The sequence below is a fragment of the Ovis aries genome, chromosome 8 (assembly GCF_016772045.2).
Source record: "Ovis aries strain OAR_USU_Benz2616 breed Rambouillet chromosome 8, ARS-UI_Ramb_v3.0, whole genome shotgun sequence".
Lineage (NCBI taxonomy): Eukaryota > Metazoa > Chordata > Mammalia > Artiodactyla > Bovidae > Ovis > Ovis aries.
The window spans coordinates 68,974,369-68,996,397 of record NC_056061.1 but is presented as its reverse complement, the minus strand read 5'-3'; the positions used below and the strand labels follow the sequence as shown (position 1 = coordinate 68,996,397).

Genomic DNA, 22,029 nt, shown 5'->3' with positions numbered 1-22,029 from the left:
GTGAGATTAGAGTCAGGGAGTTAGCTAATATCTTCCAGAAAAGGTCTTTCTCCCTGATTGGAAAAAAAAAAAAAAATTTCATTTAGAAGACAAATAAGGAAAAACTTCCCTACCTGCGTAGAAAGCAGGTTATACAAAGTTGTCATGCCAAGTGCTACAGCAGCATCTTGCAACCATGAGAAGACACGTTTTGCCTTTTACCTTGCTAACATGCTGAGGATGGCAGAGACAAGGTGCCATGATGCTGACCCACACCATCCCACTAAAACTGCCCCACCTCCGGACTTTTTGCAACGTGAGATAGTCAATGACCTCATTGTATAAGTCACTTTGGGCACAGTATTCTGTTTCTTGCAACAGAACTCACCCTATACAACATGGACATGTGTAAGATTGTATAGTTAGGCACCATGACATTGCAATTTATAGTAAGAAATAAACATTTGTTTTTTGGCCTTGTTTCTAACACAGAGTTCCCAAACTCTTGGAACTTCCAAAGTGATAAGAGCAACAAAGGTGTCATTTGTCATGTTAGTGAGATGACTTTTGAATCCCATCTAAAAAGGTAGGCTGGTTGTCAGGAGACCCAACCTTGTAATTAGAAGGTTGGAACTTTTACTCTCAACTTGCCCCCCGATCTCAAGGGAGGGGAGAGGGGCTGGAGGTTGAATCAATGGCCAAAGATCAATGATCTAATCAATCATGACTTTGTAATGCAGCCTCCCCAAAAAGCCACAAGGATAGGGATCAGAGAGCTTCCAGAAGGTGAGCACGTGGATGTTCAGGCAGACCAAGTCACCTGGAGAGGGCAGGGGAGCCCACACCCTCTCCCCATGTCTTGCCCTGTGCAGCTCCTCAGTCTGGCTCTCCCTAAGTTGTATCCTTTTATAACAAACCAGTTATTTATTAAGCAAAATGTCTTCCTGAGTTCTATAAGCTACTCTACAAAGTTAACTGAAGCAGAGGAGGTGGTGTTAGAAATCTCTGAACTGGTCAGAACTATAGGTAACAACCTAGATTTGTAACTGGCATCTGAAATCCAAGGAAGAGGTGGTGGAACCCTCTAACCTGTGGCCAGTTGGTAAGAAGCATAGGTAACCTGGCATCTGATCTGGGATGCGGCAGGAGCAGGAAAAACCAGACCTGGAGGAATAAACCCCTAACCCATGAAGTCAGAATTGGTACCAGAACCTATTCATGCACCCTAGTCTTTCACAGCCTACCCAGTTTCCAAATGCACAAAGTCAGCACTGGAGATACACACTGCCTGATACATGGACAGAATTAGACACTCAAGAAATAAAAGGTCTTCAGTAAGATCAACATCACAAGCATCTCCCTCATCTGCTGCCTTGGCTCCAGAAGTAAAAGTTCCACAGCTGCTGTTTGCAACTCAGAGGTCCAATTCATGGTCTTAAAAGGAGATGCTGTTAGGATGCAGGAATGCAGCCTTATTACCAAAACTAAAGTCAACAGGTAAAACTGCAATCCTGCTTTGTCTAACAAAAGCTAAATTGGGGAAATCATATTATTTTTATTCAGGCAAAAGTAACTGCCCAGGTACCCCGCACTGGAATTCTACCATCAAAGGGCAAGAAAACTGCAGTATTCAAGGGCTGCTCTGAGACTATCTGTTCCAGGGCTGGTGAGCAGGGTCCCTGCCTGGCCCATAGGAAAGCGCTGCAGAAGCTCCAACATTAGTGAAAGCTCAGTGTATACCAGACTGACTGTTCCTCCCGTAAAGATCCTGAGTTTCTTTTGAGTCAGAAAATGAAACAAATTTTACCAAAGATGGATCTTTGGTAACATGATCCATTAGCAAATTCCTTTACTAAGACAAAGGAATTAACAAGAAAGAAGACATGAAGAGAGAAAGGGAAGGAAAAAAGAAAGATCTAAAGGAATTACTTCCCTGAATTAAGTATCTTTTAAAGGTAAGAAGAAGGAGGGTCACAAAGAATAAGGAGATAGATCTAAAGCAAAACTGTAGGAACTGTGACAGTGAAAGAAAGAATAAACAAAGGATCATAGACAATTATATCCACCCACAGTAAACGATGGGAAAAAAAGGACTAAGGAAACGATATATTCTGTCCATGAAGGCTACAGGCACACAGTTCTCCTATCGAACCAAAGATAAATAAAATCCAGATGAGTTAGATGCTTAACCAGTATAAAGTGGAATATTCAGAAGACTCAGAGGTAGAGTGGTTCAGTAGTTGAATTTCCATTACAATAATTATGTTTAAATTTGCATATGATTAGCGATCAGTACAAAATAAGTACCGAGCACAAAATATTAATATATCATGTGCAAAATAGTTCTCACTTTTTTTTAGCTTCCAAATCCACAGGGATCTGTCTCTTCTTTGGGGGAGGAGGAGGAGGCAGCTCTTGCTTAGACCTTTTTGTGGTTACTTGTTCTCTTAGGCGAACCGTCTCTAAAAGATCCTTCTGAGGAATCTGGGACATTCCCAGCTTTGCAACAGCCTGAGTCACCTGAAATAAAAATCAACCAGGTTTAATGTTTTACAACAGCTTTACTGAAATATAATTCACAAGTCATAAAATTCTCCCTTGGAAAATATAAGATCCTATGGTCATCAATATATTCAGAGCTGTGCAACCACGCCCACTTTCTAATTCCAGAATAGGCTTATCATTTCAAAAGGAAATCCATACCAGTAACAGTCACTCCCATCCTTCTCTCCTTCTTGCCCCGAGAAATGACTGATCTACTTCCTGTCTCCATGGATTTGCCTACTCTGGATATGTCATGTATTAATAGAATCAGTGCATTAACCTGTGACCAGCTACTTTTACTTAGCACAGTGTTTTCAGGGGTTCATCTCTGTGGATTCATATATTGGTACATTACTGTATTACTACTTAATATTCCCAGGTGGCACTGGTGGTAAGGAACCCACCTGCCAGTGCAGGAGATGTAAGAGATGCAGGTTTGATCCCTGGGTCGGGAAGATCCCCTGGAGTAGGAAATGGCAACCCACTCCAGCATTCTTGCCTAAAGAATCCCACGGACAGAGGAGCCTAGAAGGCTACAGTCCACAGGGTCACAAAGGGTGGGACATGACTGAAGTAACTTGGCACACAGCACACAATAATATTCCATTGCATGAATATACCACATTTTGTCCATCCATGTATCTATTGATGGATGTATGGGTTGTTTCACTTTTTGGCTGTTGTGGATTTTGCTGCTCTAAACATTCATGTACAAACCAAAGGGTTATTTTTGATCAAGGTGTTAAAATATTTTTTAAATTTGTAAGATTATTTAAGATGAAAAAATCATTTTGGAGAAGGAAATGGCAACCCACTCCAGTATTCTTGCCTGGCAAATCCCATGGACAGAGGAGCCTGACGAGGTCACAACTGAGTGACTGAGCACCAAAATCATGTCTAAGTGTTATCAGTTACTAATGGTCGAATGACTGGATATCAGAAGTTTTCTAAGGTCTGCTAAAATTCAGTTTTGAAAACTAAAGAATATACATGCCAATTTTTCAATTTCACCGTTAACCAGGTATTAAAAAAACAGCTTTTTAGTTTAACTACTACTTCCACCCTTATGGCAGACAGTGAAGAGGAACTAAAAAGCCCCTTGATGAAAGTGAAAGTGGAGAGTGAAAAATTTGGCTTAAAGCTCAGTATTCAGAAAACAAAGATCATGGCATCCCGTCCCATCACTTCATGGCAAATAGATGGGGAAACAGTGGAAACAGGGTCAGACTTTATTTTTTGGAGCTCCAAAATCACTGCAGATGGTGATTGCAGCCATGAAATTAAAAGACGCTTACTCCTTGGAAGAAAAGTTATGACCAACCTAGATAGCATATTCAGAAGCAGAAACATTACTTTGCCAACAAAGGTCCGTCTAGTTAAGGCTATTGTTTATCCAGTGGTCAAGTATGGATGTGAAAGTTGGACTGTGAAGAAGGCTGAGTGCTGAAGAATTGACACTTTTGAACTGTGGTGTTGGAGAAGACTCTTGAGGGTCCCTTGGACTGCAAGGAGATCCAACCAATCCATTCTAAAGGAGATCAGCCCTGGGTATTCTTTGGAAGGAATGATGCTAAAGCTGAAACTCCAAAACTTTGGCCACCTCATGCAAAGAGTTGACTCATTGGAAAAGACTCTGATGCTGGGAGGGATTGGGGGCAGGAGGAGAAGGGGACGACAGAGGATGAGATGGCTGGACAGCATCACCGACTCAATGGATATGAGTTTGAGTGAACTCTGGGAGTTGGTGATGGACAGGGAGGCCTGGCGTGCTGCGATTCATGGGGTCGCAAAGAGTCGGACACAACTGAGCGACTGAACTGAACTGAACGAAAAACATACCTGAATGTATAATTTCCACGTAATGGCACAAGGTATTACCCAAAGCAAAGGTACCTGGTTGGAGGAATCTTCTAATCTCTGAACCAAGGAATCCCATCTCTGAGTCAGTTCTTCTGAGTCACTGTTGATCTTCTTGGATGTCTTAGGATTATCAAGTAACTGACCCACATCCTGGCCAATCTCACTCAGCTGATCCAATGCTTGGCGCTTCATTTCCATGTCTTCCTTCAAAATCTAGTATTTCAGATATTTATTAGATCACTGAATCACTTTAAACAGGAACTCATCTTCCTGTTCCCCAGTCAGAAAATGTAAACATGTATATTTCAGAGTAAAATTTACCTGCTTTAATTCCCTAAAGCTAAAACATAAGACTTCTGGTTCTAGATGGTTACAAGGCAGCATTCTAGCGTTAGTGAAATGAATTCATTCACTAAATTCTATTAACTATTGACATAAAACACTAAGATATCATAGGCTCACAAGAGAGGTGCTGACAACAACATCACTTACAGCCAGTCGTCGAACACTGACGCTTAGTTCCTTTTGGTCTTTAAAGTTGCTCGTCTGGACTTTATTTAAAGATTCTTCTTTTTCAGTTAACCATGCTTTCAACAAGCACTGCAAATAATACCAAAGTTAGAAATATATTTAGGGAATCATTTGGTAATTCAACTCAATCAAGTTCTAAAATCTCTCATTTTTATGTTACTAGAGGCTTTATCCACATCTGGGAGAAGGATTTCAAACCCCTAAGCCTGAGGCATAAAAAACTCAGAATATCTTTGCTTAAGATATAACCCTTCACAGATTTGCAACTGATCAACCTAAAATTAGCCTCAAACCTGGAAAACAAAACCTAATTCTCAGGGAGGCTGATAGCTCTAAAAGGCTAAATCCAACTATCCAAGTCTGCAAAAGAATCACTTTATAACTCTCTAGATGCAGAGGGAAGGTCAGAGATTTTCTTTTCTCAGTCCCTCTATTAGGGAGAAAAGAGAAAGAAGTCAAGTTACATGGCTTGCAAACTGCAGAGCCAGATCACAGACCCACACCCCAAAGCTGATGGATTCTCCAGGTATCTTGCAGCACAACCTCACTAATGCTCCAGATTCAACAGCAGTTATGATTAGAAAAGGAAGCCTGAGGCTACTCCAAAGTCAATATGAAAATCTTTAAACTTCATTGGCCAACAATGCATGTCTTTTAGACATAAGATATTTAGTAAAGAGATAAATTTGAAGGAGGGATTAAAAAAAATGGCTGCCTTGATATAATTTTTCCCAAAATGTAGTATTTACCACAGAAACCTTCTTCTATAGATTGAGGGGGGAAATCCTTAGTTCTGGGTTTGGAATCAACTCTTTCTCAAGTTTGATTTATCAGTTTATTTAATAACCATTCTCTGCCTTTATATTTCACCCAGAAAAGGACAAATATTAAGAAAATAATGTAAATCTGAATTCTACATTGTCCTCAATGTAATAAGAGTTATCACAAAAATACCTGCAGCACCAGATAGAAAATGCAGACACCACAGAGACTGCTTCTAGTTTTGAAACAGTGGGGGAGGGAGAGGGAGTTCATAAATGACTTCATGGTCCCTGATGGATATGTCACTGGCAAAGCCCACTGGGATACTGGGAAAAATAAGGTGGAATCTAGGTGACATGGTCTGACCTCTTCTGGGTTTAGTCTAGCTTCACTGGCTTATAGGGGGCAGTGTGCAAAGCCCTCACACCTAACAGGATGGATTAGTGTTCCCAGAAGGGAGTTACTGTGCCCAGCACCTCAGCTGGGCACCCTATGTGCACAAGTGCTTTGTGGGATGCCTCAGTCCAAGATGGCGGTGACAGGTATAGAGAGGCTGTACATGGCACTGTGATCCGCAGCCCAAGAGCTCTGCCCCTCCCGCCAAGAGGAGCCCTCTAAGTCAGCCCCATCAATGACTGACTGCCAGGGAGAGCACTGACTACAGCGCAAGCTCACTCCTTTCCTTTCTTTCATCAAAGAATAAAATTCTCCTTTGCTTCTGAACCAGACAGTTTCATTCTATGGGCTCGAATATCACTAGGCAAGAGGGCCCTTGTAGGAGCCAGACTCAAAAAGAGTTGGTAACAGGTGGGGAGAACTTAAAGACAGATAGGCAAAAAGACATTTCAAGGCAGATGCCACACTTAAACAAAAACACAGAGACTAGAAGACTAGTCCACTCTTTCAAAAAAAAAATGAAAACAGTACAAAAGCCATAAGGACTCTACCATGGACCATGCACTGCAAATACAGCACTGAAAGGAAACAGCACTATTCTGCACTGAGAAGAAGCACTACTCTGCACTGAGAAGAAGCACTACTCTGCACTGAGAAGAAGCACTACTCTGCATTGGGAAGAAGCACTACTCTGCACTGAGAAGAAGCACTACTCTGCACTGAGAAGAAGCACTACTCTGCATGGCCACATGGCCGTGACAGTCTCGGAATGAGCTACAAAACGGGAATGCAGGATCTGAACACTGAGTACATGAAAGGACAGGGGACAGTTTGGAAAGGCAGGTTAAAGTCAATCACAGAATATCCCGCTGGCCACACTTGGCTCACGCTGGAGAAATTTTGAACTAATTCTCAGAGCCCATTTCTAACTATCTTAAAGCCTCTGCAACTAAGTGAACAATAATCCCTTGAAAGACTGTTTAATTCAGACACAGCTGATTGGTCTTATTCTCTGTAACAACAAATTATCAATTAAGTACCAACGTTGGCTTCGTTTCTATATTTTAACAAGATTTCTCCTTCCATATCACTAACAGAAGGCCATTCAAAGGTCAGTTTTAAACCTAACATAATAAATGGCCAAAATCCTAGCCACTCTGTATTTTTAAATATTTGTAATTACAAAATTTTGATTCTTTCTGAATTTTAAATTAGTTTAATTCTTTAATTATTTTAAGAAGAGTAACATAATGGTTCCCTAGCAATCAGTCTCCTTACAACCATTGATGAAGTTAAATTTCAATTATTCTATGTGACTTTTTGGCCTGAAGAAAAGATAAGTAAATTTAAGTCTTTGTAAAGCAAAATGTAAATATTTCAGAAATCAGAATCAGGTCTATCATGCAATTCTCAAGAGGAAAATTCTGGTCAAAGATTGAGGGCAGGTGGCAGTAACTTATAATTTAAATAGGGACAAATTGTGCAACCTGTTTTTTAAGAGTTCTCTCTGCCACCATATTTAGTAAATCACAAAACAGCATACATTTGTTTTTATCCCATGAAAAGAATATAGCTGCTTTTTGTGAATGGAAATAAAAGGCATTTAAAAGAATCACAGTGGACCCTGGGATGTGGGAACAGAGTATCTGTTTATTTTCTACACCACAACTCTTTGGCATTTCGAAGAAGAGTCTTGCTTATTTGTATTCTGTTTTGATGGTTGCTTTTCTGGAAGGATGGAGATGGGCAAAAGGCCACCAATCAGACTGAAAACTCTAAGTGGCAGCTTTGCACCAAAGGTTTATTTTCCATGTTAATCCTTAGTGAAAAAAATTAGCTACGTGTTCAATCATCGGTGTTGCTAAAGAATATTTTTCTTGTTAATTTCAGCAGTTATTCTGATTAAAAATCACAGGTTTAAAGTTCACAAAGTACTGAGTGGATTCATTTATCATTATGTACTGAGCACAAGCCATACACTAGGCTATATGGCTACAAGTTCAAATACATTATCCAACACAAATGCAGTAAAAATTAAGTCAAGTAAATCCTAAAACTAGCATATCTAAAAACTAATCTAACTAATGAACAAGGTCAAATTGTTATTACAATAGAGCTAATTTATAATGCAATCTCTATGAAGAAACTGCATAATGGACTGAAATCTGACTTATAACATAATAAATAGTTATTTATAAATTTTCCTTTTGAAGAAATATAAGTGATTTATTCAAACGCAATAATTATGTATACAGCTTCGTACCTGTTCTTCCAATAACTCCTGCCACAAAATGTTGATTTCCTGTAACCTATTCCAACGTTCTTCAGTCCATCGGCACACAGCAGTCCAGCGTTCACCGAGTTTCTAGAAAAGGAAAAACCGATCCTTTGTCAACAAAGCCTTAAGGGCTAGTTATCACGATCCTTAAAGAAATTCTTGAAATCCATTGTTCTTTATTACAGAGTAGTAATTATGAAAAATATTATGAATGTTGCTTTAAATAATACAGATGAATTCTATAAAATTATAGATAAGACAAACTAATTTCCATAGAATTTAACTATTTCATATTACACAGTTAGAATATGGCACAACTTGAACTCTATCTTGTAACTTTTGACTCCAAACGCCAACTCTTTTCTTTCATTGTGGCTGTTATATGAGAATTTGACAGTTTCACATATACCTTCAAAATGCAGCAAACATATTTACTTTCAAGGCTTCCATTTTTTCAGGCTATAATTATCTTTAAGATAAAATTCAATGCGTGGCTCATTTCTTAACCATTTCTACATGCCAAGACAAGCTTCATCAGTAGTACCAAAAATTATGAAAAAAAAAGTTTTTAACTTATAAAAACTGTTTTGATTTGTTCTGTTTATATTGCATGATACACAGAAAATTCCACCAAACAGCAACAGAATATTATAAGTATTAGCAAGACTAAATAAATAAATTTGATACATTAAAAAAAATCAATCTTCATGATGACTTTCCCAACTAATTACTTCATTACCACTTTATAAATAATGATTAACAAATTCTGTTTTATTTCTTCATTACTTACCTATGAGCAAGAATTATTTAATGCATTTTATCTTATTTCAATTTTTATTATCAAAATGGGCTTTGTATTGCACAAAAGTAGAGAATGTAGAGCCAGAAGACAGATCTCTCGTCTCCACATGAAAACTCATTGCCTATTTAAACCTCAGGGCCTCCACTCCACCACTATGGATATCCTCACTGTTAAACTGACAAGACATGAATGCCAAAAACTAAATACTATCACACCAAAATCTCAAAACTATAGGCCAGTTTTAAATGTTGCAAAAGAAAAAGAATTCCATATGTTAATTTATAGTTACTAAAAATCATCAACTGAAAGTTACTGAAATCATCACCCGGCAACATTATATCAGGTAATTCAAGTTCAAATAAAATACAGCTGACCCTTGAACAATTGGGCGGGTCCACTCATACTTGGATTTTTTTCGATAAATACATAGGAAAAAATTTTGAAGATTTGTGACAAAAATTTGAAATGAAGATAAGCCTAGAAATATTAAAAAAAATAAATAAGAAAAAGTTAAGCATTCAGGAATGCTTAAAATATCTGTAGATATGTATATAACATACAAAATATGTGCTAATGGACTATTTGTTACCAGTACAGCTTCCAGTCAACAATAGGCTATTGCTAGTTAAGGTTTGGGGAAGTAAAAAGTTATACTAGGATTTTCAACTGCTTGAGAGGTCAGTGCCCCAAACCCCACGTGTTTAAGAGTCAACTGTAGCAAAAACTCTCTTTATAAAGACTTGTAAACATACACTACAGTCACTCAGCAAAAAGCAGCAAGTTGTCAGGGTTCCCAAAACTGATGTTGACATTTACACTTTCTACTAAAGAAACAGGGATATTACATCCTACATGACTGAAATTCTCAAACTTGACTTTTTTTTTGCATACTCATTGGGCCCCACTCCCATGTGAGGCCCAGAAATATGCATTTGAAGAAATTCATCGAGTGATTCTGAGCAAGAAGTCCGTGGATCATTTGTTGGGATCAGTTCTTGAGCTTCAAAATCTTGTTCATACACTCAAAGGCTGAAGTAAATGAATGATACCTTGGTTCTCCTATAAACTCCCATGCTGTGGAACCCCAGCTGGGAAGTAGAACCTAAAGAAGATGGTTTTACTAACCTAAATAAACAGACTGAACATGAAGAATAGGAACAGTGTGTGACTGGGGCTCAGACCCCAGGTGCCTAAGCACCATCCTACTTTATAAGTCCTTACCTGTAACTGATCTTCCAAAATAGCTGTAGCACTCTCGCCACTGTTTTCATCAACAATCACCACCATGTGAGTCAGGGAATTCACTTTCACTTGTTCAGCCTCAAGATCATTTTGCAAACTCTACAGAAAAAATTCAGATAAACCATTATGTCTACTCTTTCCATTTACATATTTAAAATCTACCCAGTTGTCAATAGCAATTAAGAACACTTAATGAGCCATCCTGTTTAAATTTCCAACCATTAGCCTAAGTGTTCTCCTAAGGAAACAAACCCATTATACATCTTTACATTTCATTATGAACCAAAGCAATTTGAAAATGCAATGTCATAACAGACTGCAAATGTGATGTCATCACTTTTATTATTTTTATTCCAAGTTTTGGCTGAAAGAATAAGAGAAAAGGGGTCACATAATCAAGTTGGGTACATACAGTAGGAATTAAGAATATAGAATCTTTAAATCAAAAAAGTTCCAAATTTAAATACACAGAGACAGAGATCATTTTATCTAGTACAACACGGTATAAAGCGACATAAGTCAAATGTGATTGATAGTCAGAAGCTGTTCTGATTCATTACCCAGGAAAGCAACTGGGGTATACAGACAATTTTCTTCCCACCTCTTCCATGGGAAGAGAATGCCAGGTCACAAGACATATATTTAGGTATATAGGTAATTTATTCAAATACTACCAATAGTGTTGTCAAATGCCTTGAGTTTTTGTGTTTAATGTATCCTTAAAGCTTAAATTACCCATTTATCTAGTTATTTCATTGAGAAATAAAAGTCTTCAAACACTTTGCAGAGAAGCTATTTTACTCTACCTTTCCTTGATTGTGAAAAGTTATCTTCTAAATTTGTGACCTCCCTCATAGCTAAGTTGGTAAAGAATGTGCCTGCAATCTTCTGCCTGCAGGAGACCCCAGTTGGATTCCTGGGTTGGGAAGATCCCCTGGAGAAGGGATAGGCTACCCACTGCAGTATTCTTGAACTTCCCTTGTGGCTCAGCTGGCAAAGAATCCGTCCACAATGCAGGAGACCTGGGTTTGATCTCTGAGTTGAGATCCCCTGGAGAAGGGAAAGGCTACCCACTCCAGTATTCTGGCCTGGAGAATTTCATGGGCTGTACAGTCCATGGGGTCGCAAAGTCGGACACAACTGAGCAACTTTCAGTTTTCAAACCACTCACAAAACTCGTGAATCCTCACCTAGGAAAAGAAGCAATAGCTTTCCTGACAGGATTATGAACAGATCAATCTGAGGGTTTCCTTATTTTCCAACACGTTGCATTCATGCAATGGACTAGGGTTCTTAACCACTCATGAATGAAAAAAAAAAAAAAACCCTTGAGAATCTTATGAACACTATGTACTTTCATAACAAACCTCTACATACCCATATAAAATTTGACCTGTGCTTTCATCCCTGGCTCAGAAAACCCACATCTTTATGCACTCCTTCCTGCAAGCTACTGAATACAAGAGCGCATTGAAGGAGTGTCCCAGCTCTGTGCTAACGATAGACGCCATCAGCCCCTGAGAATTCTAAGTGCTGCTTTTTCATATTTGATAAGGTATAAAAGAAATATGAGCCAGATTTACTTTATGATCTTCCAGCAGCTTTTGCAGGGATTTTAAGTCATCATCCAGGGGGCAAGTTTCCATCTTTTGAATGCGTTCTTCTGTGAGCGTTAACCAGGCGGACAGCTGCTGAAGCTGTTTCCTCTGGAGTTCCATGAGGACATCGTGCAACCTGTCCAAGGGGAACAAAGCGTTATCCCCACTCCTTCTTCCCTTTGCAAAGGCAAACACACACTCCAGGCATCAAGGAAATGGGGCAGGGAACACACTCTTGTCTAACCTTTCAAAGCAACATTTAGTCTTTAAATATAGAAACCAGCAAAAAAAAAATTATTTTCTTCCTAAATGCAGTCAATTAAACGCACTCCAAAAATGCAAATAACAGCACCGTCTATTTGTATCAGAATCATTGTTTCTTTAATCAGGAATTCCTGCCTATTAAATAGGTGGAAATTACAGTGGAATAGTTTGCTCCTTAACATACAATACATGAAATAAAATGAACCATACTCTTAAAAAATGTTACAAAATGGAATTCTAGATAAATAAAACATAGCCCTATCTTCAGGTCAGAGTTGATGGTTAGCCAGCTTTAATACTGCAAAGTCCACATAAAATGACTTTGCCCTTTTTTTGCTGATTTCTGTATGGCCACTTTTATGTTTTTATTTGGTTAACATATCAAAGGAGAAATAAAAATCATAAAAATTCCAGCAATGCTACATACAGAAAAGAGTCAAAATTTGACAAGGCAAGTTCTCTGGTTATCTTGTTCCCACAGACATGTAGACTTTTACTTGTGTTAAAGTGGGCAACAGGGACTTTCAGTGGTTAAGACTTCACCTTCTAATGCAGAAGGTAAGGGTTCGATCCCTGCTCAGGGAACTAAGATCCCACAAGCCTTGTGGACAAAAAAACAGAACATAAACAGCAGAAGCAATATTGTAACAAACTCAATAAAGACTTTTTAAAAATTTTTAAAGAAAACAACTAGGCCCCATCTTGCAGCAGTGTTCACTCCTGGGCTTCCACTCACCGGGACTGTCTGTCCATACTTTCGACTCTGAGCGCCTCCCATCTGGCATTCAGCAGGGACATTTGTTCCTGAATCTCAAACTCCTCTTCATCTGTCAGGGTTCCTTGTGTTATCAGTTGGTTTCCTGCCTGTAAGACGTTCCCCACGCTGCTCTGGTGAGCTGTCAGCTCCATCATGAAAGCCTGGGAAGGTACATCATTATGATCTATGAGCTACTCATTGAAGAAAAGCAAATCTTAATAAATTGTTAATGCCCAAATATCAATGCTGTGGGGGAAAAAAAAAGTAACCATGCAGACTTCAAATAAAGAAGACTTTGATCCATTTTTTTTTAAGCTCTGAATATTGGAAATAAGCAGCTGACCTAAGGAAAAAGATAAGATCAAAGAGAACCATGTTACATCTGATAACACGAGCTATTTTTATGTCAATGCAGATATGCTACTGATAGATAATTAACATGGAACTATGAGAAGATATAATAAATAAAACACCATGCTTACCCAAAAGGACTTGCTTAAATAAAATGACCATTTGTATTATTTTCAAACCAAAATAGCAAATAAGACCTGTCAATTAACATAACACCAAAAAACTACTTAATCAAAAGAATTCTTCACATAATCCAATCACTACAATGCAATATATTCCTGAAATAGTAGGAAATTTTCATTATATAAAAGTATACAAGAATACTGGATACAAGTTTGCTTAATTATATAACAAATAAAAATAACCACTTCCTAGGGAGCATTCAAAATTTAAAGACTTGATGTACTGATTAGCCATTTTATGTCTTAACTATAATAATACACTTCCAAAATGAGCAGTACTAAAGCGTTGATTTTTGTCAGTGGCTCCACTGAATCTACAAATTATGGTAAGATCAAAATCGAAAATTTAATTCTAACGTAGAGTTAATCACCCATGCCAATTTTATAATGAAGCCTTATTTAAAAATCTTAAGTCTTCCAAAAAAAATAAAAGTGTAAGGCAGAGACATTACTTTGCCAACAAAGGTCCATCTAGTCAAAGTTATGGTTTTTCCAGCAGTTATGTATGAATGTGAGAGTTGGACTATAAAGAGAACTGAGTGCCGAAGAATTGATGTTTTTGAACTGTGGTGCTGGGGAGATCCAACCAATTCATCCTAAAGGAAATCAGTCCTGAACATTCATTAGAAGGATTGTTGCTGAAGCTGAAGCTCCAATACCTTGGCCACCTGATGCAAAGAACTGACTCATTTGAAAAGACTCTAATGCTGGGAAAGATTGAAAGCAGGAGAAGCAAGGAACGACATAGGATGAGATGGTTGGATGGCATCACCGACTCAACGGCCATGAGTTTGAGCAAGCTCTGGGAGTTGGTGATGGACAGGGAGGCCTGGCGTCCTGCAGTCCATGGGGTCGCAAAGAGTCAGACACGACTGAGCGACTGAACTGAACTGAACTGAAGTCCTCAAATAATGCCATGAAATTTCTGTGGAGCAGAATTCAGTAAACATTATATATCAGGGTACATCTCCTGATTAAGACACAGGCACCACGGCACATATATCCTGCTCATCAGCTACAGATGACTTACTTCATGGGTTGCAAACTGGTCTTTGACTTCTTCCACATCATCAGAAATGTCATCCTGCTCCTGAAAAGTGTCCTCGGCAGAAAGCAACCAGGTCAGCACTTCCTCCAGTGCTATCTGATAGCTGTCTAGATCCATATCAACCTCCGTGACAGTGCTGGGGGTTTCAGCTCGGGGACTCTCTTGCTCCTCCTCTGGTGCCGAGCTCTATAAAAACAAATCCAAGAAAATCCACAAGCATCGTGAAGACCAGAAGGTGTTCAACAAAGGCACACTGGATGGAGACCCAAGGTAAACACCACTGGGTCTTAAGGCATCCGTTGGATTCTCAGGAGCTGAGTGAGCAATGCTGTGAACTAGTCAGAAAGCATTTATTCATGCCAGGATGGCAAGGAGTACAAAAGCTGTATCACTCATGGATTCTATACTCAGACACGTTCTAATATAGCTGTTGGTGTTGTTCAGTCGCTCAGTCCTGTCCAACTTTTTGAGACCCCACGGACTGCAGCACACTAGGCTTCCCTGTCCTTGACTATCTCCCAGAGTATATAGTTGGGAAGAGACAAATAACCCACATGAATCACTTCTGAACAAAAATAAAAAGGCTCTTAACAAAGTTATAAATTCCATGGGTCTAACAAGGGATGTTATTTGAATTCATCAAGGGATAGATCAGGACGTTTCACAGAGGATCTGGAACATGTTGGACCTTGAAAGGGTAGATGTCATTTAAAGAGAGCAATTAGAACCCTTGTTAAATTGCTTTTACTGAATAGCATTTTAGCATTGCATTTTAGACACTAAAAGACAGCCATACATATACAGGCTACTGTACTGATGATATTTTTCTGAGGCAGTAGCCCTCTAGTTTACTAGCTGGTTTTTGTTTGTTTGTTTTTAAGAGCATATGGAATAAGTTATTCCAAGCTCCTTCTAAGCAATGGAGTATTTTCTTATATACTTCAGAATTGTACAACCAAACTAACCACCTATCTCATTCACTAGTTCCCTTCCAGAGCAAAGTTCTTTAAAATTTGCCTACAGCCTGTCTCTACCTTTTCACCTCTCATCCACAATTTTCATGTATCTGAAACATACCAAAATGTATAGAAAACAACATAAGAAAAGCTCATGTATTTAACAACTGCTTTTGTTAACACTCCCTTTCATGCTGATCAGATTGGTCCTGATCACACACCTGGAAAGTATTTTGCCACTGTTACCAGTAACCTTCTCAATGACAAATCCATTCTTCAGCATCATCTTCAGGATGATCATGTAATGAACACAAAACCAGAACATGTTTTATAACCACAGTGCTAGAACAACATACATAAACCAGAACTGTTTAAAGCAAACTCAGAAGTCTGGTCACCTTCTGTTTCTGAAGGGCTCAGTGGCATTCTATACATCTGACCTGTCCCCACCCTCTCGAAGTTCTCCTTTCCCTGCTTAAATAACACTGCCTTGGTTTTTCTCCTAGTTCAAAAGCATTTGCCAACATGTAAGTAATGAAGCTCCTCAAAATTAAGTCCCAGGCCGTTTTTTAATTCTCTTTATGTACTTTGCCTGCAAAGCTTCATCCATTGCTATTAGATTTCAAGAACCTTCTATTAATATATCCTATTACCTTTATATTTCTCATCCCAAACTCCTATGTCCCACCTTCCTTAACATTTCCACTTCAATTTTTCATAGGCATATCAAGCCTTGTCAATATTTAAACCCTTCACTTTTCCCCCCAAACTTCTCTGGTAATTGGCTCCTCCATGCACTTAACTAACTCCTCCAGGTAAACACCAGGGGGCCAGACGTGGTTCCTGTTTTTCTTTCCCCTCCTACATTTAATATGGATAAGTCATTCCTACCTTCAAAATTTATCTCAAACCCATCCAGGTCTTTCCATCTTCACAACTGTCATTTGATCTCAGGACTACAACAGCCTGATCACCAGTGTCTTCATTTCCCTATTACTATCCAAACTTCTACCTCCACCATCCACTTCTCACAGAGCAGCCGGAATGATGTTTGGAAAATGCAATTATATCCTAAGACTTCTCTGCTTAAAATCTTTCACTGCTTCCTCAATGCTCTTAAGATACAATTGAAAATTCTTAACATAGTTTGTAAAAATACTGTGACAGCGAGAAACAGACTGAGTGTGTGTGTGTGTGTGTGTGTGTGTGTAGGGCCGGATTTCAATTAGGTTAATCGGGGAAGTCCTTTCTGAAAAAGTTCCATTGAAACTGGGGAAAGATGGGAAGCTTGCCATGCAAACAGTGGGTGGAGGAGCGTTTCATGGAGATCAGCCCACAGGTACAAGAATCTGGGGGAAGGAGAGAAGTCCACCACGACTGGAGTACACTGGCCTGCGATGAGTTGGGGCAGTGGGCTGGGCCTTGTAAACTACAAGAGGAGATGAGGTCTTTAACAAGTATGAGAAAGAAAGTAAGTAAAGTAAACACACCCCAAGATATTTTGAAGGAAGAATCCAAAGGCACCCAGTAAATGACATGCAGGAGCTAAAAACAGTGAATCAGTGAGCCCATAGATGCAACACTGGATAATTAGGAGACAGATGATACCAAAGAGAGAGAAGGAAAAATGAGTTAAGTTCTGGACTTAAAACTCTGAAACTGGAAAGCCAGCATAATCCTGGAGATCATTTAGTACCAAACCTCCATAATCTAATGAAGATATCTGAGAACTAGGAAACTTAGTGACCAGCTAAAGGTTAAGATAGGCACTAGGATCTATGAGGTGGAAAATGAAGGTATCCATTCAAATACAAGAGGAGATTTTTGACTGAGAGATCAATTTCAAGAGAAATTCAGGAATGATTTACTGATCACCTAATGCTCTAAGCACATTATCTGTAGAAAGAGAAAGAGAGGAAGGCGGGCTATTAGCATTCATTGAAAAGTAAAAGATAGCAAGATAGGTCAAAGTGTAGATGATTACAACTTGACCACATCATATTTCTTTTGTTAACTTAATTCAACTTCTAAGGCATTAATGAAAGCATGCAAATGAAGTGTTTAATATCAATATACTGCTCTTTTTTATTATTCAGTTATACATATACATGTATCTGGGCTTCCCTGGTAGCTCAGACAGTAAAAGAAGCCACCTGCAATGCAGGAAACCTGGGTTTAATCCATAGGTTGGAAAGTCGCCCTGGAGAAAGGAATGGGAACCCACTCCAGTATTCTTGCCTGGAGAATCCGTGGACAAAGGAGCCTGGTGGGCTCCAGTCTATGGTGTCATAAAGAGTCAGACACATCTGAGCAACTAACACATACACACATATACACACACACACGTATCTATAGTCTTTCTAAAATTCTTTTCCCAGTTAGATTGTTAGTGAATATTGAGCAGAGTTCCCTGTGCTAGACAGTAGGTTATCCATTTTAAATACAGCAGTGTGTACATGTCAATCCCAAACTCCCTAACACACTTGCTCTTAATCAAACAGCATGTTTATGCAAAAGCATAATTATCTCAGGCCCTAACTCCAGCCTTGCTATATGAAACATATTTTTTTCCCTTTTAAAAAGTAAAATCACTAAAGTTGTGGTTTTCCATCACATGCGCATGATGGAGACAGCATGCTAACTGATAAACTGAAGCTCTGATGCTAAGAAACCAAGATCTTCTCAGTCAAGAAAAGAATCCTCAGAATTCTCTTACCTATTACCTTCCCAAAAACAATACGGCAAGTCAAATATATTAGCAAAAGTTTACCTGTACCTGTATGTTAATTTCTCCTTCTTCACATTCTTTCTTATATTTCCTTGGGAGTGTTTCTACCTCACGGATGGCATCTATAGTGACTTGCTGAGGTAGCACTTCAAACAAAGACGTTAAGTACATAATTATGGATTTCTTGTCAGGAAGCTGAACAGCAACATCTAATAGTAAAAGAAAATAAGAACCAGCTTAAATTAGATGTCCAAAGTATGTGAATTACTCAATATTAGACATAAAATAACTGTCCTTAGTGCCCATAAACAATACTAGTATACTATCTTCGCAATACCACAGCTTGGTAACTTTCATATAATATATGAGACACAGGTAAAGATAATTACCTATGGATTTTTGTGCAATATCCCATTTCTTAAAAATCTTCTCTAAAAGTTTCCCCCACAGGCTAAAAGATAAGCTGCCATTTAAGGTAATGTCACAGATTTCATTCATATTATGAAAATAAGTCTAGACTTCAGTCTTGCAACATTCATAAGTAGAGTTTTCACATCGTATATAAGAAGCTCGTTCATACAAAAAACACATTTTAATGAAATGAACCAAACACTAAATTGTTTGTCTAAGAATTTTGTTTTCCTAAAACATTAAATCTTATACTGGTATTTATTAACTATTCTTCTGTGATGTAATTAAATTTCCTCCTGAAGGATCCTAGAAATTGTTAAGCACAAAAGTATTATGTCTATAATACAAAGTCTTGTACCATATTTCAAAAGGAAAAGCACTTCCTTAACTCTCACAATTCTTTCTACAAAGAGAGAACAACAACAAACAAACAAACAAACAAAAATACTGCATTTCAAGTATTCAATAAAATTGTAAAGCAAAACCAAGGTTGAAATTAAACACTGAACAATACCTTCAGGATCTAATAGCTTTTCAATTCCCAAATAAGTTTGAGCCTTGCTGAAGGCATGTTCAAGTCTCTCAGTTGGGGACATTTTGACAACTCTATCCCAGCTGAAGAGATCAGGTCTGAAATTAGCATGCAAATAAAATTCAGTGATGATGAAATACATGGGGAAAAAGTTGTTACTGTTGTAATCATATACATTTCAGTTTTTTACTTATTTATTTGTGACTATAAATTTAAAAGTTTATCTTGTATATCCCCAAAGCTTGTCAAATCTATAATACTTTATAAAATAATCTATAAATATGAAAATGACAGGTAAAAAAAATTCTAAGATTTTTGTATTGGTTAAATATGCTGTTAAAATTCTAGAGTAGCCACTGAATGACTAGAAATGATATACTATTTTCCAAATAGTGAAAAAAAGAAAAAAAAAAAGGAGGAAAAACCTACGAGAAGACAAGAAGAAAAAGCAAGAAAATGAGCTCAAAATAAATTTAAGAATGAACTTCTGTAAATACATCAGTTATCACAATAATGTTAATGGACTAAAATCTCTGATTAAAAGACCAAGATTAGCAGGATAGAAAATCCAGCTCTAATCACTTCACAGGATATTTCTAAGGCAAAAATCCCTAAGAGAATTTCCATCCACTCTGCTCCATAGAGCTATTGTTTAGTATTTCATTTCTATCGTGATTTTCTTTTAATCCCACAAATTGGACATTATTGTCACCCTGACTGCTTAAAAGTTGATCATTTTCTTTGTGCTCTATCTGCTCTTGCACCTTGGACCAACCTACCTTTCTGAGATTTGCCTCCATCACCCCACCCCCAGTTTCCTCTCTGACTCCATCTCCTGTTACACTCCTTACTCACACCCCTGCACCCAGGGACCTCCCACATGCCAGGTAATTCCTCTCATCTTGCCTGATAGATTTTTCTTCGGCAATATTTACCACTTCTATATGCCACACAACTTACATTTCCATTTTTTTTTTTTAAATTGCCTCCTTCCCTCTATTTGAACATTAATTCCAAGAAGGAGGACTGGGATTTTTGCTTGCTTTTTATCTCTGTTCTACGTCCTATGCCCAGCACTCAGAAGATACTCCATACATTTTTGTTCAGTCAAGCAATAGATAGAAAAATGTTTTAGCTACAATTCAAGTTTTCTGGCAGCATCTCTTAACCAACTAGAAACAGAGGACAACCTCCTTAAACTGATAAAGGAGATGAAGAAGACTGGGGTTTTTTAACTCAGATAAAAGGTATATGAAAAAAAAACTACAGCAAATTACAGCATTATGGTAAAACATTAAAGAACAAGGCATTCTGTCTCAGTACTACCAATTTAGATTAACATTATATTGAAGGACAAGGCACAAATAAAGGGGAAAGAGAAGAGGAGGGAAAGAAAGAGGAAGGGAGGGAAGGAGAGAAAAATTATTATAATTCATGAAAAAAACCTATAGTAACAAAATAAAACCTACAATAACAAATTTGAAATTTATCAGAATTTAATAATCTTCTAGATATAAGCCATAGAAAAGTCAGCTGCATTTTTATATATCAGTAAAGAACATACAGGAAATAAAACTTGAGACAATAAATAATTTACAAGAGGGATAAAACACGTAACAAATTTTGCCTTTCACAATTAAATTCTTGCTGCATCTGGCATTTATTGGGGATATGGTGATGCAGGGATCCAATTCATGCATTTCCACTTATTCCATGCCATCTATTAATCTGCAGCGTTGGCTCAGTTGTAGATCAGAATGGAGCTCTTTCTGAGCTGTTTATTCCCTTAGGTTGAACCACATGAAACTGCCATTCTTACGTGTCAAAAACAATCAAATATTGGCAATTTCTTATGCTTCAGCTTATTATTACATTGTACTTTATTGGTAGTGCTATATAGTCTCAATTAATATAGCTTCATAATTAGTCTTGCTTTCTGTTTGGAAAGTACTTTAGCCTGTCTCTTCTTCAAGAGTGAAGTGGCTCCTTTTGATTCCTTGGTCTTTTATTATAGAATCAGACTCTGATCACAAGTTTCATGAAAAAAAAAAAAATCATTTATCTATTTTTAAGTGGGATTGCACTAAATTTATAGTTTTTTCTTTTAGCAGAAGGCTGAAAAGTATCACAGTTCTTTGTGTATATCATTGGCGTAGTGGGGAACGAGTGGGCTTGAACTATGTGAATTATTTTACATTTTTTAACTTACAAATATGCACAAGAAATCATGGGTTTTGTACACTGTGGCATTTAAGTCCTATGGAAACAAAATGTGATGGGTGGGTTTTTTTTTTCTATGATATTTCTTTTTTTTTATGTTTTCAGAGAGCATGTGCAGAGGAGAGAGTGGTCATGGGAAAGGACATTAGGAGGGATTAAGTAGGGAGAGACAGAAAGGATGTACAGATTTGTACAAATCTGCACAGCTAAGAAGAGTCACATCTCACTTATGTCGGTGGAGCACAGCATTAAAGGCAAGCCCATCTGTCCAGCTGGTGGTGAAGTTGAGGACGTTGACCTGACTGTATGGCCTCGTGGACTGGCGCACCCAGCTCAGCAGGATCTTCTCGCTGTTTGTCTGCTGCAGGTCTGACATGATATCCTTCATGACATCTTTCACCTGTTCAAATGAAACACCACCTGCCAATAACTCCAAGTAGTAACTAGAATCAAGTCCTTGAATAAGGAATGCTATATTCATGAACCATTGGGCCAGGCCAATGGTATTCATTTTATTTCAAAAGTTTCCTTTAAACACTGGAAAACATTTTAACATATAATGATTTAAACATTTTAACAGTAATGATT

At 38.0% G+C, this 22,029-nt stretch overlaps 1 protein-coding gene across 22 annotated transcripts in view; it reads right to left on the bottom strand.

Annotated features, from left to right (window-relative positions):
* Nucleotides 1-22,029, bottom strand: part of UTRN (utrophin) — a 555,518-nt gene that overhangs the window by 398,769 nt on the left and 134,720 nt on the right. For 12 of the 22 annotated variants that reach the window (XM_060419779.1, XM_060419780.1, XM_042253577.2 and 9 more), the window contains 11 exons: nt 21,669-21,841; nt 19,204-19,319; nt 18,321-18,487; nt 14,577-14,780; nt 12,993-13,174; nt 11,978-12,128; nt 10,374-10,493; nt 8,336-8,437; nt 4,876-4,983; nt 4,417-4,596; nt 2,330-2,499 (listed from right to left, as the gene is read on the bottom strand). In XM_060419779.1, coding sequence (XP_060275762.1) covers nt 2,330-2,499; nt 4,417-4,596; nt 4,876-4,983; nt 8,336-8,437; nt 10,374-10,493; nt 11,978-12,128; nt 12,993-13,174; nt 14,577-14,780; nt 18,321-18,487; nt 19,204-19,319; nt 21,669-21,841 — 1,673 coding nt within the window. The remainder of the gene's footprint in view (nt 1-2,329; nt 2,500-4,416; nt 4,597-4,875; nt 4,984-8,335; nt 8,438-10,373; nt 10,494-11,977; nt 12,129-12,992; nt 13,175-14,576; nt 14,781-18,320; nt 18,488-19,203; nt 19,320-21,668; nt 21,842-22,029) is intronic. The other 10 variants (XM_060419784.1, XM_060419783.1, XM_060419782.1 and 7 more) reach the window with 1 other exon arrangement.